A 20,212-nucleotide genomic window follows, 5' to 3' on the forward strand; every position below is an offset into this window, starting at 1 on the left:
TGTGCTGCAGAGAGAGGAGTCAGAGGATGATTGTCCCCTGTTAGAGGAGGGGGAGTACTTACAGGATACTGATGATGATGATGATCTCCCTGCAGAGAGAGGAGGCAGAGGATGATTGCCCCCTGTTAGAGGAGAGGGAGTACTTACAGGATACTGATGATGATGATGATCTCCCTGCAGAGAGAGGAGGCAGAGGATGATTGTCCCCTGTTAGAGGAGAGGGAGTACTTACAGGATACTGATGATGATCTCCCTGCAGAGAGAGGAGGCAGAGGATGATTGTCCCCTGTTAGAGGAGGGGGAGTACTTACAGGATACTGATGATGATGATGATCTCCCTGCAGAGAGAGGAGTCAGAGGATGATTGTCCCCTGTTAGAGGAGAGGGAGTACTTACAGGATACTGATGATAATCTCCCTGCAGAGAGGAGGCAGAGGATGATTGTCCCCTGATAGAGGAGAGGGAGTACTTACAGGATACTGATGATGATGATGATCTCCCTGCAGAGAGAGGAGGCAGAGGATGATTGTCCCCTGTTAGAGGAGAGGGAGTACTTACAGGATACTGATGATGATGATGATCTCCCTGCAGAGAGAGGAGTCAGAGGATGATTGTCCCCTGTTAGAGGAGAGGGAGTACTTACAGGATACTGATGATGATGATCTCCCTGCAGAGAGAGGAGTCAGAGGATGATTGTCCCCTGTTAGAGGAGGGGGAGTACTTACAGGATACTGATGATGATCTCCCTGCAGAGAGAGGAGGCAGAGGATGATTGTCCCCTTTTAGAGGAGGGGGAGTACTTACAGGATACTGATGATGATGATGATGATGATCTCCCTGCAGAGAGCGGAGGCAGAGGATGATTGTCCCCTTTTAGAGGAGGGGGAGTACTTACAGGATACTGATGATGATGATCTCCCTGCAGAGAGAGGAGGCAGAGGATGATTGTCCCCTAATAGAGGAGGGGGAGTACTTACAGGATACTGATGATGATGATCTCCCTGCAGAGAGAGGAGGCAGAGGATGATTGTCTCCTGTTAGAGGAGGGGGAGTACTTAAAGGATACTGATGATGATGATGATCTCCCTGCAGAGAGAGGAGGCAGAGGATGATTGCCCCCTGTTAGAGGAGAGGGAGTACTTACAGGATACTGATGATGATGATCTCCCTGCAGAGAGAGGAGTCAGAGGATGATTGTCCCCTGTCAGAGGAGGGGGAGTACTTACAGGATACTGATGATGATGATCTCCCTGCAGAGAGAGGAGGCAGAGGATGTTGTCTCCTGTTAGAGGAGGGGTAGTACTTACAGGATACTGATGGTGATCTCCCTGCAGAGAGAGGAGGCAGAAGATGGTTGTCCCCTGTTAGAGGAGAGGAAGTACTTACAGGATACTGATGATAATCTCCCTGCAGAGAGGAGGCAGAGGATGATTGTCCCCTGATAGAGGAGAGGGAGTACTTACAGGATACTGATGATGATGATGATGATCTCCCTGCAGAGAGAGGAGGCAGAGGATGATTGTCCCCTGTTAGAGGAGAGGGAGTACTTACAGGATACTGATGATGATGATCTCCCTGCAGAGAGAGGAGTCAGAGGATGATTGTCCCCTGTTAGAGGAGGGGGAGTACTTACAGGATACTGATGATGATGATGATGATGATCTCCCTGCAGAGAGCGGAGGCAGAGGATGATTGTCCCCTTTTAGAGGAGGGGGAGTACTTACAGGATACTGATGATGATGATGATGATGATGATCTCCCTGCAGAGAGAGGAGGCAGAGGATGATTGTCCCCTGTTAGAGGAGAGGGAGTACTTACAGGATACTGATGATGATGATGATGATCTCCCTGCAGAGAGAGGAGTCAGAGGATGATTGTCCCCTGTTAGAGGAGGGGGAGTACTTACAGGATACTGATGATGATCTCCCTGCAGAGAGAGGAGGCAGATTATGATTGTCGCCTGTTAGAGGAGGGGGAGTACTTACAGGATACTGATGATGATCTCCCTGCAGAGAGAGGAGGCAGAGGATGATTGTCCCCTGTTAGAGGAGAGGGAGTACTTACAGGATACTGATGATGATCTCCCTGCAGAGAGAGGAGTCAGAGGATGATTGTCCCCTGTTAGAGGAGAGGGAGTACTTACAGGATACTGATGATGATGATGATGATCTCCCTGCAGAGAGAGGAGGCAGAGGATGATTGTCCCCTGTTAGAGGAGAGGGAGTACTTACAGGATACTGATGATGATGATCTCCCTGCAGAGAGAGGAGTCAGAGGATGATTGTCCCCTGTTAGAGGAGGGGGAGTACTTACAGGATACTGATGATGATGATGATGATGATCTCCCTGCAGAGAGCGGAGGCAGAGGATGATTGTCCCCTTTTAGAGGAGGGGGAGTACTTACAGGATACTGATGATGATGATGATGATGATGATGATCTCCCTGCAGAGAGAGGAGGCAGAGGATGATTGTCCCCTGTTAGAGGAGAGGGAGTACTTACAGGATACTGATGATGATGATGATGATCCCCCTGCAGAGAGAGGAGTCAGAGGATGATTGTCCCCTGTTAGAGGAGGGGGAGTACTTACAGGATACTGATGATGATCTCCCTGCAGAGAGAGGAGGCAGATTATGATTGTCGCCTGTTAGAGGGGGAGTACTTACAGGATACTGATGATGATCTCCCTGCAGAGAGAGGAGGCAGAGGATGATTGGCCCCTGTTAGAGGAGAGGGAGTACTTACAGGATACTGATGATGATCTCCCTGCAGAGAGAGGAGTCAGAGGATGATTGTCCCCTGTTAGAGGAGAGGGAGTACTTACAGGATACTGATGATGATCTCCCTGCAGAGAGAGGAGGCAGAGGATGATTGTCCCCTGTTAGAGGAGAGGGTGTACTTACAGGATACTGATGATGATCTCCCTGCAGAGAGAGGAGGCAGATGATGATTGTACCCTGTTAGAGGAGGGGGAGTACTTACAGGATACTGATGATGATCTCCCTGCAGAGAGAGGAGGCAGATGATGATTGTCCCCTGTTAGAGGAGGGGGAGTACTTACAGGATACTAATGATGATGATGATGATCTCCCTGCAGAGGAAGGAGGCAGAGGATGATTGTCCCCTGTTAGAGGAAGGGGAGTACTTACAGGATACTGATGATGATGATGATCTCCCTGCAGAGAGAGGAGTCAGAGGATGATTGTCCCCTGTTAGAGGAGAGGGAGTACTTACAGGATACTGATGATGATGATCTCCCTGCAGAGAGAGAGGAGGCAGAGGATGATTGTCCCCTGTTAGAGGAGGGGGAGTACTTACAGGATACTGATGATGATGATCTCCCTGCAGAGAGAGGAGGCAGATTATGATTGTCGCCTGTTAGAGGAGGGGGAGTACTTACAGGATACTGATGATGATCTCCCTGCAGAGAGAGGAGGCAGATTATGATTGTCCCCTGTTAGAGGAGAGGGAGTACTTACAGGATACTGATGATGATCTCCCTGCAGAGAGAGGAGGCAGAGGATGATTGTCCCCTGTTAGAGGAGAGGGAGTACTTACAGGATACTGATGATGATGATCTCCCTGCAGAGAGAGGAGGCAGAGGATGATTGTCCCCTGATAGAGGAGGGGGTGTACTTACAGGATACTGATGATGATGGTGATCTCCCTGCAGAGAGAGGAGTCAGAGGATGATTGTCCCCTGTTGGAGGAGGGGGAGCACTTACAGGATACTGATGATGATGATGATCTCCCTGCAGAGAGAGGAGGCAGAGGATGATTGTCCCCTGTTAGAGGAGGGGGAGTACTTACAGGATACTGATGATGATGATGATCTCCCTGCAGAGAGAGGAGGCAGAGGATGATTGTCCCCTGTTAGAGGAGGGGGAGTACGTACAGGATACTGATGATGATCTCCCTGCAGAGAGAGGAGTCAGAAGATGATTGTCCCCTGTTAGAGGAGAGGGAGTACTTACAGGATACTGATGATGATCTCCCTGCAGAGAGAGGAGGCAGAGGATGATTGTCCCCTGTTAGAGGAGAGGGTGTACTTACAGGATACTGATGATGATCTCCCTGCAGAGAGAGGAGGCAGATGATGATTGTACCCTGTTAGAGGAGGGGGAGTACTTACAGGATACTGATGATGATCTCCCTGCAGAGAGAGGAGGCAGATGATGATTGTCCCCTGTTAGAGGAGGGGGAGTACTTACAGGATACTAATGATGATGATGATGATCTCCCTGCAGAGGAAGGAGGCAGAGGATGATTGTCCCCTGTTAGAGGAAGGGGAGTACTTACAGGATACTGATGATGATGATGATCTCCCTGCAGAGAGAGGAGGCAGAGGATGATTGTCGCCTGTTAGAGGAGGGGGAGTACTTACAGATACTGATGATGATGATCTCCCTGCAGAGAGAGGAGTCAGAGGATGATTGTCCCCTGTTAGAGGAGGGGGAGTACTTACAGGATACTGATGATGATGATGATCTCCCTGCAGAGAGAGGAGGCAGAGGATGATTGTCCCCTGTTAGAGGAGAGGGAGTACTTACAGGATACTGATGATGATCTCCCTGCAGAGAGAGGAGTCAGAGGATGATTGTCCCCTGTTAGAGGAGAGGGAGTACTTACAGGATACTGATGATGATCTCCCTGCAGAGAGAGGAGGCAGAGGATGATTGTCCCCTGTTAGAGGAGAGGGTGTACTTACAGGATACTGATGATGATCTCCCTGCAGAGAGAGGAGGCAGATGATGATTGTACCCTGTTAGAGGAGGGGGAGTACTTACAGGATACTGATGATGATCTCCCTGCAGAGAGAGGAGGCAGATGATGATTGTCCCCTGTTAGAGGAGGGGGAGTACTTACAGGATACTAATGATGATGATGATGATCTCCCTGCAGAGGAAGGAGGCAGAGGATGATTGTCCCCTGTTAGAGGAAGGGGAGTACTTACAGGATACTGATGATGATGATCTCCCTGCAGAGAGAGAGGAGGCAGAGGATGATTGTCCCCTGTTAGAGGAGGGGGAGTACTTACAGGATACTGATGATGATGATCTCCCTGCAGAGAGAGGAGGCAGATTATGATTGTCGCCTGTTAGAGGAGGGGGAGTACTTACAGGATACTGATGATGATCTCCCTGCAGAGAGAGGAGGCAGATTATGATTGTCCCCTGTTAGAGGAGAGGGAGTACTTACAGGATACTGATGATGATCTCCCTGCAGAGAGAGGAGGCAGAGGATGATTGTCCCCTGTTAGAGGAGAGGGAGTACTTACAGGATACTGATGATGATGATCTCCCTGCAGAGAGAGGAGGCAGAGGATGATTGTCCCCTGATAGAGGAGGGGGAGTACTTACAGGATACTGATGATGATGGTGATCTCCCTGCAGAGAGAGGAGTCAGAGGATGATTGTCCCCTGTTGGAGGAGGGGGAGCACTTACAGGATACTGATGATGATGATCTCCCTGCAGAGAGAGGAGGCAGAGGATGATTGTCCCCTGTTAGAGGAGGGGGAGTACTTACAGGATACTGATGATGATGATGATGATCTCCCTGCAGAGAGAGGAGGCAGAGGATGATTGTCCCCTGTTAGAGGAGGGGGAGTACGTACAGGATACTGATGATGATCTCCCTGCAGAGAGAGGAGTCAGAAGATGATTGTCCCCTGTTAGAGGAGGGGGATTACTTACAGGATACTGATGATGATGATGATGATGATGATGATCTCCCTGCAGAGAGAGGAGGCAGATGATGATTGTCCCCTGTTAGAGGAGGGGGAGTACTTTCAGGATACTGATGATGATGATGATCTCCCTGCAGAGAGAGGAGGCAGAGGATGATTGTCCCCTGTTAGAGGAGGGGGAGTACTTACAGGATACTGATGATGATCTCCCTGCAGAGAGAGGAGGCAGATTATGATTGTCGCCTGTTAGAGGAGGGGGAGTACTTACAGGATACTGATGATGATCTCCCTGCAGAGAGAGGAGTCAGAGGATGATTGTCCCCTGTTAGAGGAGAGGGAGTACTTACAGGATACTGATGATGATGATCTCCCTGCAGAGAGAGGAGTTAGAGGATGATTTGCCCCTGTTAGAGGAGGGGGAGTACTTACAGGATACTGATGATGATGATGATCTCCCTGCAGAGAGAGGAGGCAGATTATGATTGTCGCCTGTTAGAGGAGGGGGAGTACTTACAGGATACTGATGATGATCTCCCTGCAGAGAGAGGAGGCAGAGGATGATTGTCCCCTGTTAGAGGAGAGGGAGTACTTACAGGATACTGATGATGATGATCTCCCTGCAGAGAGAGGAGGCAGAGGATGATTGTCCCCTGTTAGAGGAGGGGGAGTACTTACAGGATACTGATGATGATGATGATGATGATCTCCCTGCAGAGAGAGGAGGCAGAGGATGATTGTCCCCTGTTAGAGGAGGGGGAGTACTTACAGGATACTGATGATGATGATCTCCCTGCAGAAAGAGGAGGCAGAGGATGATTGTCCCCTGTTAGAGGAGGGGGGGTACTTACAGGATACTGATGATGATGATGATGATGATCTCCCTGCAGAGAGAGGAGGCAGAGGATGATTGTCCCCTGTTAGAGGAGGGGGGGTACTTACAGGATAATGATGATGATGATGATCTCCCTGCAGAGAGAGGAGGCAGAGGATGATTGTCCCCTGTTAGAGGAGGGGGAGTACTTACAGGATACTGATGATGATGATCTCCCTGCAGAGGGAGGAGGCAGAGGATGATTGTCCCCTGTTAGAGGAAGGGGAGTACTTACAGGATACTGATGATGATGATGATCTCCCTGCAGAGAGAGGAGGCAGAGGATGATTGTCCCCTGTTAGAGGAGGGGGAGTACTTACAGGATACTGATGATGATCTCCCTGCAGAGAGAGGAGGCAGAGGATGATTGTCCCCTGTTAGAGGAGAGGAGTACTTACAGGATAATGATGATGATGATGATCTCCCTGCAGAGAGAGGAGGCAGAGGATGATTGTCCCCTGTTAGAGGAGGGGGAGTACTTACAGGATACTGATGATGATGATCTCCCTGCAGAGGGAGGAGGCAGAGGATGATTGTCCCCTGTTAGAGGAGGGGGAGTACTTACAGGATACTGATGATGATGGTGATCTCCATGCAGAGAGAGGAGGCAGAGGATGATTGTCCCCTGATAGAGGAGGGGGAGTACTTACAGGATACTGATGATGATGATGATGATAATATCCCTGCAGAGAGAGGAGGCAGAGGATGATTGTCCCCTGTTAGAGGAGAGGGAGTACTTACAGGATACTGATGATGATGATCTCCCTGCAGAGAGAGGAGGCAGAGGATGATTGTCCCCTGTTAGAGGAGGGGGAGTACTTACAGGATACTGATGATGATGATGATGATCTCCCTGCAGAGAGAGGAGTCAGAGGATGATTGTCCCCTGTTAGAGGAGGGGGAGTACTTACAGGATACTGATGATGATGATGATGATCTCCATGCAGAGGGAGGAGGCAGAGGATGATTGTCCCCTGTTAGAGGAGGGGGAGTACTTACAGGATACTGGTGATGATGATGATGATGATCTCCCTGCAGAGAGAGGAGGCAGAGGATGATTGTCCCCTGTTAGAGGAGGGGGAGTACTTACAGGATACTGATGATGATGATTTCCCTGCAGAGAGAGGAGGCAGAGGATGATTGTCCCCTGTTAGAGGAGAGGGAGTACTTACAGGATACTGATGATGATGATCTCCCTGCAGAGAGAGGAGACAGAGGATGAATGTCCCCTGTTAGAGGAGGGGGAGTACTTACAGGATACTGATGATGATGATGATCTCCCTGCAGAGAGGAGGCAGAGGATGATTGTCCCCTGTTAAAGGAGGGGGAGTACTTACAGGATACTGATGATGATGATCTCCCTGCAGAGAGAGGAGGCAGAGGATGATTGTCCTCTGTTAGAGGAGGGGGAGTACTTACAGGATACTGATGATGATGATGATGATCTCCCTGCAGAGAGGAGGCAGAGGATGAATGTCCCCTGTTAGAGGAGGGGGAGTACTTACAGGATACTGATGATGATGATGATGATGATCTCCCTGCAGAGAGAGGAGGCAGAGGATGATTGTCCCCTGTTAGAGGAGGGGGAGTACTTACAGGATACTGGTGATGATCTCCCTGCAGAGAGAGGAGTCAGAGGATGATTGTCCCCTGTTAGAGGAGGGGGAGTACTTACAGGATACTGATGATGATCTCCCTGCAGAGAGAGGAGGCAGAGGATGATTGTCGCCTGTTAGAGGAGGGGGAGTACTTACAGATACTGATGATGATGATCTCCCTGCAGAGAGAGGAGTCAGAGGATGATTGTCCCCTGTTAGAGGAGGGGGAGTACTTACAGGATACTGATGATGATGATGATCTCCCTGCAGAGAGAGGAGGCAGAGGATGATTGTCCCCTGTTAGAGGAGAGGGAGTACTTACAGGATACTGATGATGATGATCTCCCTGCAGAGAGAGGAGGCAGAGGATGATTGTCCTCTGTTAGAGGAGGGGGAGTACTTACAGGATACTGATGATGATGATGATGATCTCCCTGCAGAGAGGAGGCAGAGGATGATTGTCCCCTGTTACAGGAGGGGGAGTACTTACAGGATACTGATGATGATGATGATCTCCCTACAGAGAGATTAGGCAGAGGGTGATTGTCCCCTGTTAGAGGAGAGGGAGTACTTACAGGATACTGATGATGATGATGATCTCCCTGCAGAGAGAGGAGTCAGAGGATGATTGTCACCTGTTAGAGGAGAGGGAGTACTTACAGGATACTGATGGTGATGATGATGATGATGATGATGATCTCCATGCAGAGAGAGGAGGCAGAGGATGATTGTCACCTGTTAGAGGAGGGGAAGTACTTGCAGGATACTGATGATGATGATGATGATGATCTCCCTGCAGAGAGAGGAGGCAGAGGATGATTGTCCCCTGTTAGAGGAGAGGGAGTACTTACAGGATACTGATGATGATGATGATGATGATCTCCCTGCAGAGAGAGGAGGCAGAGGATGATTGTCCCCTGTTAGAGGAGGGGAGTACTTACAGGATACTGATGATGATGATGATCTCCCTGCAGAGAGAGGAGGCAGAGGATGATTGTCCCCTGTTAGAGGAGGGGAGTACTTACAGGATACTGATGATGAAGATGATCTCCCTGCAGAGAGAGAGGAGTCAGAGGATGTTGTCCCCTGTTAGAGGAGGGGAGTACTTACAGGATACTGATGATGATGATGATGATCTCCCTGCAGAGATAGGAGGCAGAGGATGGTTGTCCCCTGTTAGAGGAGGGGGAGTACTTACAGGATACTGATGATGATCTCTCTGTTCAGGGTATTAAGGCTTTAGTTCTAGCTGTCAAACAAAGTTTGCAGAGTCCGAATCACTCCCTCCCCAGCCTTCATTCTTTAGCAGGACCGTTAAATCAACTGTTACTTTTCCAACTTCGGAAGAACTGGATAAGCTGGAGCCTGGGTTCACCCAGACAAAAAGTTAAATATTCCTAAGCGAATATTTGCTTCAGACCCTTTTCCGGAAGAAAACAGGGCTAAGTGGGAGCCCCACCCATAGTGGACTCTTCTGTTTCCCGTTTGACCAAAAAGATGTTGCTCCCAGTACCTGGGTCTACAACATTAAAAAATCCAGCAGATAGGAATTGGAAAATATTTAAAAAAATATTTTTTCCACAGCTGGAGTGGCCTTACGCCCAAGCATGGTAGCATCTTGAGTGAATAAGGCCATAGAGATTTGGTCTGACCGTTCTCACCTAATTACCCTGGCAGAGAATATTAGAGAAGCTGCAGCTTTCTAGGTGACGCATCACAGGTGATGCTGGTTTGCTCACGTCACAGGTTTCGGCTATGGCTAAAGCTGCCAGGAGAGCTTTGTGGTTAAAGCTATGGCAGGCAGACATTGAGTTTATGGGAGACGCTGTATTTGTTGCAGAATTAGATAAGTGGATTTCCCAGGCTACAGTAGGTAAGTCCACTTTTTCTACTGACTACCCCAGCTGCTCCCAGGACACAGTTTGGAGGACCATCATTTCGGTCCTTTCATTTTGCAACCAGATTTCTAGGTAGAACCAGAGGGGCATCCTTTTCAGCTGCCCAAGGCTCCAGAGGTCATAGTAAATGTACTACCCCGGCCTCTCCCTCTGACACCAAGTCCGTCTCTAAGCCCTTGGCCTTCCATCTCACCTGGGGGATCCCAGAGTGGGAGCACGTCTTCTGAATTTCAAATTGGTTTGTGACCAAACCAGTACAGATGTGTGGGTCACCGACATAATTGCAGAATGGTACAGGTTGGAGTTCGAGATCACTCCTCCACCTCATTTTTTCAAGACAGCTATTCCAGATTCTTAGGACAAATGTCTAGTAATACAAAGAGCAATAAACAAGTTGTTGAGATAAGGCTTTATAGTCCCCATCTCGTTTCCTGTTTGTGGTTCCCAAGTCAGATGGCTCTGTTTGCCTAATTTTTAATCTGAAGTCTCGGAACCCTTTTCTAAGAATATTCCTGTTCAAGATGGAGTCTTTGCGCTCTCATTGCACATCTAGACGTGGGAGAGTTCCTGATGTCATTATCAGATATAACACTTATCTGCATGTTCCTATCTGGAGGCCACATCAACAGAACCTCCGTTTCGCAGTAATGTCATCCAATTATCAATTCGAGGCATTGCCCTTTGGGCTCTCCACAGCTCCATGGGTATTCACCAAGGATATGGCGGTAATAATAGCTCACTTACGTCCCCAGGGGGTGAATATAATTCCCTATTTGGACGACCTGCTGCTGAAGGCCTCTACTTTAGAGCCTCTTCATCAAAGTTTTCTGTTAACTCACCAGGCCTTGGGGACGCACGGGTGAATAATCAGTTTCACCAAATCCCATCTGGTTCCAACCCAGAGAATTCTTTTCCTTGGGATGATTTTAGACGCTGTTCATCAGGACTCTGCCTCGTCAAGAAGATCTAATTCAACAAGGTTCTTTCGTCTATCAAGATTTAAGGCAGCTGCATATGACTTTGTGGTTTTGAACGCACAGGCCTAAGGAAACGGGACATTACATCTGAGGTTATTCCAACCATGATAAGTGCGCATAAGCCAGTAACTTCTGCACACTATTATAGATTCTGGAAGGCATATATTCTCTGGTGTGAAAGACGTCACTTAACAGCCATTACCTTTAAGCTGAGTCGACTTCTCTGTTTTCTATAATCAGGATTCAAGGCCAGTCTTAGGCTCAGTTCACTGAAAGTGCAAGTGTCAGCGATCTCTATTTTTCCCCAAAAGTGTCTAACAATGCTTCCTGATGTTCAGACTTTTCTCCCAATGGGATCATTAGGCTTTAGCCACCTTCTATCCCTCCTCCTGCTCTGTGGGACGGACCTCTTGGTACTACAGTTTTTGCAGTCACCACTGTTTGAGCCCTTAGAGTCTACAGAGTAAAAGTTTCTGTCCTGGAAGACCGCCTCGTTGCTTGCCCTCTCTTTTTCTTGGGAGCTTTGTCCTGTAGCTCTCCTTACCTAATTTCCATGAGGATAGGGTGGAGCTTTGTACCCGTCAGAATTTTTACCAAAGGTAGTATCTGCTTTCTATATAAATCAGCCTATTGTGGTACAACATTGTCTTAAGGTTTGCCATCGACTAAGTCATTGGATGTGGTACGGGCTCTACGTATCTATGTGAGACAAACCAGCTAGGCTGGCCTGCTTCTAGCCAATCTATAGCACAATGGTTGAGGTTTGTAATCATTCAGGCTTACACTGCGGCTTCGCGCCCATTGCCATCTTCCATTCGTGCTCATGCCATACGTTCGGTGGGTCCTTCCTGGGCAGCTGCCCAGGGTGTTTCTATACTACAAAAAAAACTGCAGCTCCTCCCCACACGCTGCTGTGTGCTGGGCTGAAGAGGGTTTGCTCTCTCACTGGTCAATGGTAGCGCTGACTCTGAGATATATATATATATGCAGGTAGGTGAAGAGACAACAGCGGCACTCTGGGAATTTTTTTGAAAAGGTATATTTCAGCAAAAAATAGCTTCCAACGTTTCGGGGTATATGACACCCCTTTGTCAAGGTTAATGTGCAGATTAAGGTGCACATTAACCTTGACAAAGGGGTGTCCTATACCCTGAAACGTTGGAAGCTATTTTTTGCTGAAATATACCTTTTCAAAAAAATTCCCAGAGTGCCGCTGTTGTCTCTTCACCTACCTGCATTTACCTGTTCCGGAAGGCACCTGGGTTACGGGCTCCGGCCCGAAACACTGTAGACTAACAGTAAACTACTATTGAACCAGTACCTGGAGTGACGCTTCTGCTTATACTCTATTTGACAAGCGCTGGTACAGCCAGCGATCAGCGGGCACCCAGGTCAAGTTACCCAGTGGAGCAGGGGCAGGTGAGGAGTGCCGGACCTCGAATTATATATATATATATATATATATATATATATATATATATATATATATATATATATATATATATATACACACACACACACACACACACACAGTCCATGCGGTTAACCACAGCAAGAGTCTCCCTGAGTGCCAGCCTAGTCTAACATTGACCCCACGGACTGTACTCTAATTGATGGCATGGCCACAGAGAGAAGCTGCCAATTACTGAGTGCCAGATGTGTTGTGCTCTATCACTCAGAGTAATTGGCAGCTGCTCTCTGTGGTCCATTGCCAAAAAATGTATAGCAACTGGTTTATCCGTGGTCCCTGTTGCCAGAGCTGTCCGAATAGAGTACCTATGGTTGGCCATCCTCTCACGGAATGACCTTGAGACATTTAAACAGACGCATCTTAAACGTCTGACAGCTAACAAATCTGGATTGATAAGATTAAAATCCAGACTAACCAATACCAACAAGAATTACTGACCTTTAAGCGGAAAAAATTGGAGACCATGAATTCTGACTATAAAACGCACACTGTTTATAGATGGCTGACTGGCAACCAATCTGAGAGATGTTGACGCCCGACCCGCTTTCGTAGGTTTAGAGGTGGTGCTCGTGGACAACCATTATATACACAATCATCTTCTGATAGCGATTTCACTGACTCCACCGGCACTGGTGGTGATCGGCAAGAAGAGCCAAGAAGAAGGGGTCGCAAACCGAGGCATTAGATCACATCTTTAATTTGTCATCTTACCAACTGAGTGACATTGAAAGGTCAGTCTTAACACTTGGACTTAAATGTATTCCTACTTTGCCCTTTGACTGATTCAATTGGACTGATGATAACTACCGCTTTGGGCGGAAACTTCGCCTACGTGAACATTTTTCATCTACAGGCCACCGACTATATACCATCTAAACAATTGACTAGGCCTAGTACATTTGACCCTGTGTCTAACAACCACAGTATCCACGCATGTTTGCAGATGACGAATGCTGATATGCATGCACAAGCTGAAGTCAAACCTAAATATTTCAATCTAACTTTTGATCAGCGACAGGCACTTAGAGTATCCGTGATAATCCTGCAGTGGTCATTCGCCCCGCTGACAAAGGTAGGGCGGTAGTACTGCAGGATTGGACGGATTATGATTTAAAAATCAGACATCAGGAAAATTGGATTTCAACCCTACTGTGTCTATCAAGAGGGATGTTGACAATTTGGTAGAGATGGCTGTGGACCAGCTGTGGATAGATCAGAAAACTGCATTGTTTCTCGAGGTCGACTTTCCCATCACCCCCATTCTCTACACACTTCCTAAGGTGCACAAGAATCTGGACAAACTGCCTGGCCGAACTATTATCTCGGCCAGGGGGTCTGTACTACAGCCCTTGGCACGTTATGTGGATGGGTTTTTGCAGCTATTGGTGCAGAGTACTCAGAGCTATATTCGGGATACCCCTGATTTTATTTCTAAGATCAGTCAAATTGTTCTACCATCCACGGATGTGGTATTGGCCACATTCAATCACTCTACACTATGATACCACATGGTGCAGGAATGGAGGCCTCACGACAATTTGTTAAGAATCAACAGTCCAGACCACCTACAGAATTCCTGATGTCCCTTATGGAGTTAGTACTAACACGTAATTTAATGTATGGACAAGACTACTATGCTCAGGTTAATGGCACAGCCATGGGGTCTAATTTGGCCCCATGCAATGCCAACCTATATATGGATTGGTATGAGCAGAAGTATATCATGCCCAACTTTCAGGCACATTTGATTTGTTACAGTACCTTCGATTTATCGATGATTTTTTTTGCTTTGGTCAGGAACACGATGCCTTTTTATCAATGGTTAGTGGGTTAAATGCATTGTCTGAGCCCATCCGGTTCACTTACACACACAGTCTACACTCAGGTGATTTCCTTGACGTCTCAATATCTCGGGTTGATGATCATCTCGGCTCTACCCTTTATCGGAAAAGGACAGACCGTAACACACTTTTACAGGCTAGCAGACAACGTCCTGTGAGATTGAAGGAGAATGTTCCGATCTCACAGTTCCTCCGTGCGCACAAATTCATCACCACTAGTCACTGAACAACAACTGACAGAAATGGGGGAGCGTTTCAGGGCCAGAGGCTATTCTAACCAGACGGTTTCGAGATGTCTGAGTAAAGCAAGAGTCAAATTTACTTCACAGGCTGACATACCAAAACAACAAGAAGAAGAACATTCTCAGCTAGTACGAGTGGGTCTTACGACCATGCAGCCTATACTACTCAAAACATCTATTTGAAACACTAGTCATTGATCTCAACTGATCCTACGATGAAGCTTACTAAAGTGAGACCGCCGATGCACTCCTATAGTAGGGGGTGTAATTTACAACAGATGCTTATGAGACCTATGTTATATCTGCCCTTGAGTGATGGACATACTGGTATATCCCTGAGAGGTGGGCACTTTCGTTGCACCGGGTGCACAACATGTCATGCCATGATGAGTGGCTATATAATCCGTCAAACACACAATAGTAACCGTATAAGGATCAGACATCGACTCACGTGTACCGTTTGTGATATAATATATATATATATATAGAGAACAATACCCAGGCGCAAAATCTCCTCAGACCAGCTTGTCAAATCTTCAGATGTGTGCAGCTTTTACATGGACCAACCAGGACCAGACAGAGAATCTCAAAAAGAATGAGAAAAGCGCACAATGAGCAAAAGTATAACAGTTCCTTTACTGGATGTATAGGCTCACATACATGAAGGTTTAAAATTAACAGCTTGCCAGCATAGGGAAGATCACAGCATGCGGTATCACAGCTACACGGTCAAACAAACGTCCAGCGCCCGATCACCGTCTTCTGCAAACAGCCGCCGCTTGTTCTCCCTCACAGTTGGACGTCACTCTGTCCTCTCCGTAAGCCACGCCTGACGAAGTCTATGGACTTCGTCAGGGGGGTGAGAGGATGGCCAACCATAGGTACTCTATTCGGACAGCTCTGGCAACAGGGACCACGGATAAACCAGTTGCTAAACATTTTTTGGCAATGGTCCACCAGGTGGTGACACTTCGCTGTATGATTGTGGATCATGTTCCAAAACCTATCGGTGGAGGAGATCGGGCTCTATCCCTTCGTCGTTTGGAAGCTAGATGGATCCACCAGTTGGATACAATTGCCCCCGTGAGCTCAATGAGAACAATCCCCTGAACTGCTTCTTCTAAGTGTACAGCCGTACATAGTTTAAGTACATTTGAGGCCGCGACGAGGCGGCGGTGGAACGCATATGAGGGAATTTCCGGGTAGGTGACACGCATTGATGTCACTTCCGGATCCGGAGATGAGTAGCGCTGTTCTGTTTGTTAAGTGTGATACGAGAGGGAGGCGATGCACATGCGGGTAAGTGCCATTACTATGATAATTAAACCCAGGTGTCTGTAGTGATTTACCAATTAGTGACCTGTATAAAGGGCGCCCCAGGCGTTGCTCAGTATGCTGGCTACCACTCTGCTGTTAGGATGTCTCCTCTACTGTCTTGACAAAGGACCTGATTTGTGGTCCGAAACGTTGACTTACCAGTGACTTACCTGTGGTGATGAAATACCCTTGGTGATGTATTAAATTTATGTGGACTTCACTTGGATGTTTTGGTGTGTGCTCTCTTATACAGACACAAATGGGCCTGTTCCTCTATCTATATAGATATCTATATATATATAATCGGCAGCACCGGGGATAACGGCGTGTAACCGGCAGCACCGGGGATAACGGCGTGTAACCGGCAGCACCGGGGATAACGGCGTGTAACCGGCAGCAGCGGGGATAACGGCGTGTAACTGGCAGCAGCGGGGATAACGGCGTGTAACCGGCAGCACCGGGGATAACGGCGTGTAACCGGCAGCACCCGGGATAACGGCGTGTAACCGGCAGCACCCGGGATAACGGCGTGTAACCGGCAGCACCCGGGATAACGGCGTGTAACCGGCAGCACCCGGGATAACGGCGTGTAACCGGCAGCACCCGGGATAACGGCGTGTAACCGGTAGCCCCCGGGATAACGGCGTGTAACCGGCAGCACCCGGGATAACAGTGTAACCGGTAGTATAAACGTTATATACAGGGTAGTTACAGACTGCACCATGCCGAGAGGAAGTATCCAGCCTGTATGTCACATATGTTATATGATCTGTCTCATCTCTCTACCTGGGGGTGTCTCTTACCACTCATCTTCCTTCCTCAGGAAGTGGGTGTCTCTTCCTCTTTTACATCTCATCTCCAGGTTACTGTGTCCAGTGTTTCCGTCTCTCGCACGCTCTCTGGTGTGGTCTCACTCTGTCAGTCTCTCTCTTAGTGTCAGTCTGTCTCTGGCAGTCTCTCTCTCTCCTCTCGCTCTCTCTCTCTCTCTCTCTCTCTCTCTCTCTCTCTCTCTCTCTGAAGTATATTTTGGCCGAGCAATGACGGTCACCCTGGACTTTGCAGAATGTCTGACAGACTCTCCGCGCACAAGGTGAGATATTTGGCTGAGATAGCCCCACCCCCTGCGCTTAAAAATAGGTTCCATTAGGTAAACTCTACCCGATTGTAATATTAATATTGTGGTTTGTCATCCTATATATCCAACACTATTTCTGTACTGGGTATCTGTGTGCAAGTGTATAGTGTATGTGCAAGTGTATGGTGTGTGTGTGTGTGTGTGTGTGTGTGTGTGTGTGTGTGTGTGTGTGTGTGTGTATCTGTGTGCAAGTGTATAGTGTATGTGCAAGTGTGTGTTTATCTGTGTGCAAGTGTGTATCTGTGTGTATCTGTGTGCAAGTGTACAGTGCATGTGCAAGTGTGTGTGTGTGTGTATCTGTGTGCAAGTGTATGGTGTGTGTGTGTGTATCTGTGTGCAAGTGTATAGTGTGTGTGTGTGTATCTGTGCAAGTGTATTGTGTGTGCAAGTGTATAGTGTGTGTGTATCTGTGTGCAAGTGTATAGTGTGTGTATCTGTGTGCAAGTGTATGGTGTGTGTGTGTATCTGTGTGCAAGTGTGTATCTGTGAGCAAGTGTACAGTGCATGTGCAAGTGTGTGTGTGTGTGTGTGTGTGTGTGTGTGTGTGTGTATCTGTGTGCAAGTGTATGGTGTGTGTGTATCTGTGTGCAAGTGTATGGTGTGTGTGTATCTGCAAGTGTATAGTGTGTGTATCTGTGTGCAAGTGTATAGTGTGTGTGTGTATCTGTGAGCAAGTGTAAAGTGTGTGTGTCTGTCTGTGTGCAAGTGTATAGTGTGTGTGTGTGTGTGTGTGTAAGTGTATAATGTGTGTGTGTCTGTGCAAGTATATAGTGTGTGTGTGTCTGTGTGCAAGTGTATAATGTGTGTGTATCTGAGTGCAAGTATATAGTGTGTGTGTGTCTGTTTCATATTTACCTACAGTTTAGAACTAGTTTCAGGAAGATTATAGTTGATAATAGAATTTTGCAAGGCGCCCCACTGAGGGGGTGTGTCATGCTCCACCCAAAGGGCGTGTCTAGTTCCATATATGGAGAGATTGTGTGCTATAGAGGAGATTCCCCGGGCCCAGATGGGATTCATCCTAGGGTTTTAATGGAATATAGGGAGGAGGTAGTAAAGCCACAGCATACCATCGATATTGTCCGGTATGGTGCCAAGAGACGCTCGGCACAGATGGTTAAATCAAGATGACTGGGGTACTAACTACAATAAGTCACCTGGATACACCTAGAACCTGCCTTGAGGACCGCGTTTGGGAACCTCTGGTATAGGGTGATCAGTACGGATAAGGATACGGTCTTCACGCTACAAGGGATTTAACTATAGAAGATAAGTGGGTAAAAAAATGGAAACTGCGGTTCAATATGGACAAATATAAGGTTCGGCGGTTAGGACATAAGCAATGTGCTAGTTATAACGTAAACCATATAGAACTGGGGAAATCCGATTTGGAAAAGGACCTAGGAGTCCTAATTGACAGAAACTCAGTGCCAGTTAGCAGCAAATAAGATACTAGCCTGTATAAAGGGGCATGAAGTCTAGGGACGTGTAGTCTTAGCATTGTACAGGGCACTTGTTAGACCGGACTGCGATTCTGGGTTCCACAGACATCCTAGAACGGGAAAAGGTCCAGAGAAGGGAAACCACACTGATAAATAGGATGGGGCCTTAGGCTATGAGGAATGTTCCCGCTAGAGGAGAGAAGGGGTGACCTGCTGAACATGTACTGTACACATATATTAAGGGCCAATAAAATGATCTGTCAGGCAGCCTATTTACTCCAAAATCAGAGACTAGGACATGTGCTGGAGGAGAGAAGCGGGCATGCACGTAGATGGGAGGAGAGAAGCGGGCATGCACGTAGATGGGAGCAGAGAAGCGGGCATGCACGTAGATGGGAGGAGAGAAGCGGGCATGCACGTAGATGGGAGGAGAGAAGCGGGCATGCGTGTAGATGGGAGGAGAGAAGCGGGCATGCACGTAGATGGGAGGAGAGACGCCTAAGGGGTGACATGCTGAACATGTACTGTACACATATATTAAGGGCCAATAAAATGATCTGTCAGGCAGCCTATTTACTCCAAAATCGGAGACTAGGACATGTGCTGGAGGAGAGAAGCGGGCATGCACGTAGATGGGAGGAGAGAAGCGGGCATGCACGTAGATGGGAGGAGAGAAGCGGGCATGCACGTAGATGGGAGGAGAGAAGCGGGCATGCACGTAGATGGGAGGAGAGAAGCGGGCATGCACGTAGATGGGAGGAGAGACGCCTAAGGGGTGACATGCTGAACATGTACTATACACATATATTAAGGGCCAATAAAACGCAGGCAGCCTATTTACTCCAGAAAATACAAACACTGGGCGCATTATATAATCTATGGGTTTAGCATCTGTATGTAATACCTTTTAATTAGTTTAAAAATGAATACTAATTATTTAATGATTGACTGGACGGTCAAATCAACCTTTGTTACGGGCAGCTCCCAATGGCAAACTGGATATTTGCTATTTTGGCTATAAAGAATAAAAAATATGTGTATAATTATGTGTGAAATTATAATCACACATATATTCCACACAGCTGTATCAATTTAATTCAATTTATTATGTATTAATATACTTAATATTTATAAATAAGAGCATACATGTATAGCAATGATATACATATAAAAACAATATCAGGAATAATGATACAATAGTAGCTGGAAACCACACTCCAATATATTCACAATCCACTTTCCCCGATGTAGGTAGGAAAGTGTCCAGCGCTGTATTAAATAAACAGAATTACACTTGATATAAGTATCTGCAGCTGTTTAAGATCCTTTATGTTATTTGGCAATTATATATCCACTTTATGTACATTTATTTAGATAAGGTAGAGATTCAGGCTAGCGAGATTGCCCTGTTTTTGGAGAGTGTCCAAAGTACCAAGTTGGTTCTTGTGGACAGGGTGCGAACCGTCCGTCTCTATTTCCAAATAGCCGCCATGCTAGTGGACTCGCCGGTAAGGATCACGGTGAAGGCTCGATTGTAGCTGCAATGTAGTTTTTTGAGGAGAGCAAAGGTCAGCCGGGATGTGCCGTAGAATCACAAGGGCAATAATGCCAAGGAGTGCTAATGGTTCCAGATCTGGCATGAGACACCCAGGCCAGCAGAGGGAGCCCTGATAGCACAGCAGCGGATCCCTCCTCTCTTTCCCCCTGCCTGGTGTGGGACACCCAGGCCAGCAG

The 20,212-nt window shown here is 47.5% G+C and overlaps 1 protein-coding gene across 1 annotated transcript in view; it reads left to right on the top strand.

Annotated features, from left to right (window-relative positions):
* Positions 1-16,794: 16,794 nt before the first annotated feature.
* The window catches only part of ACAP1 (ArfGAP with coiled-coil, ankyrin repeat and PH domains 1), a 273,447-nt gene continuing 270,029 nt past the window's right edge, over positions 16,795-20,212 (top strand). The window contains exon 1 of the mRNA XM_083185916.1: positions 16,795-16,991. Within this exon, the coding sequence (XP_083042042.1) occupies positions 16,939-16,991 (53 nt within the window). The 5' untranslated portion in view covers positions 16,795-16,938. The remainder of the gene's footprint in view (positions 16,992-20,212) is intronic.

This window comes from Crinia signifera, chromosome 4, assembly GCF_055691185.1.
Source record: "Crinia signifera chromosome 4, ASM5569118v1, whole genome shotgun sequence".
NCBI classification, from domain to species: domain Eukaryota; kingdom Metazoa; phylum Chordata; class Amphibia; order Anura; family Myobatrachidae; genus Crinia; species Crinia signifera.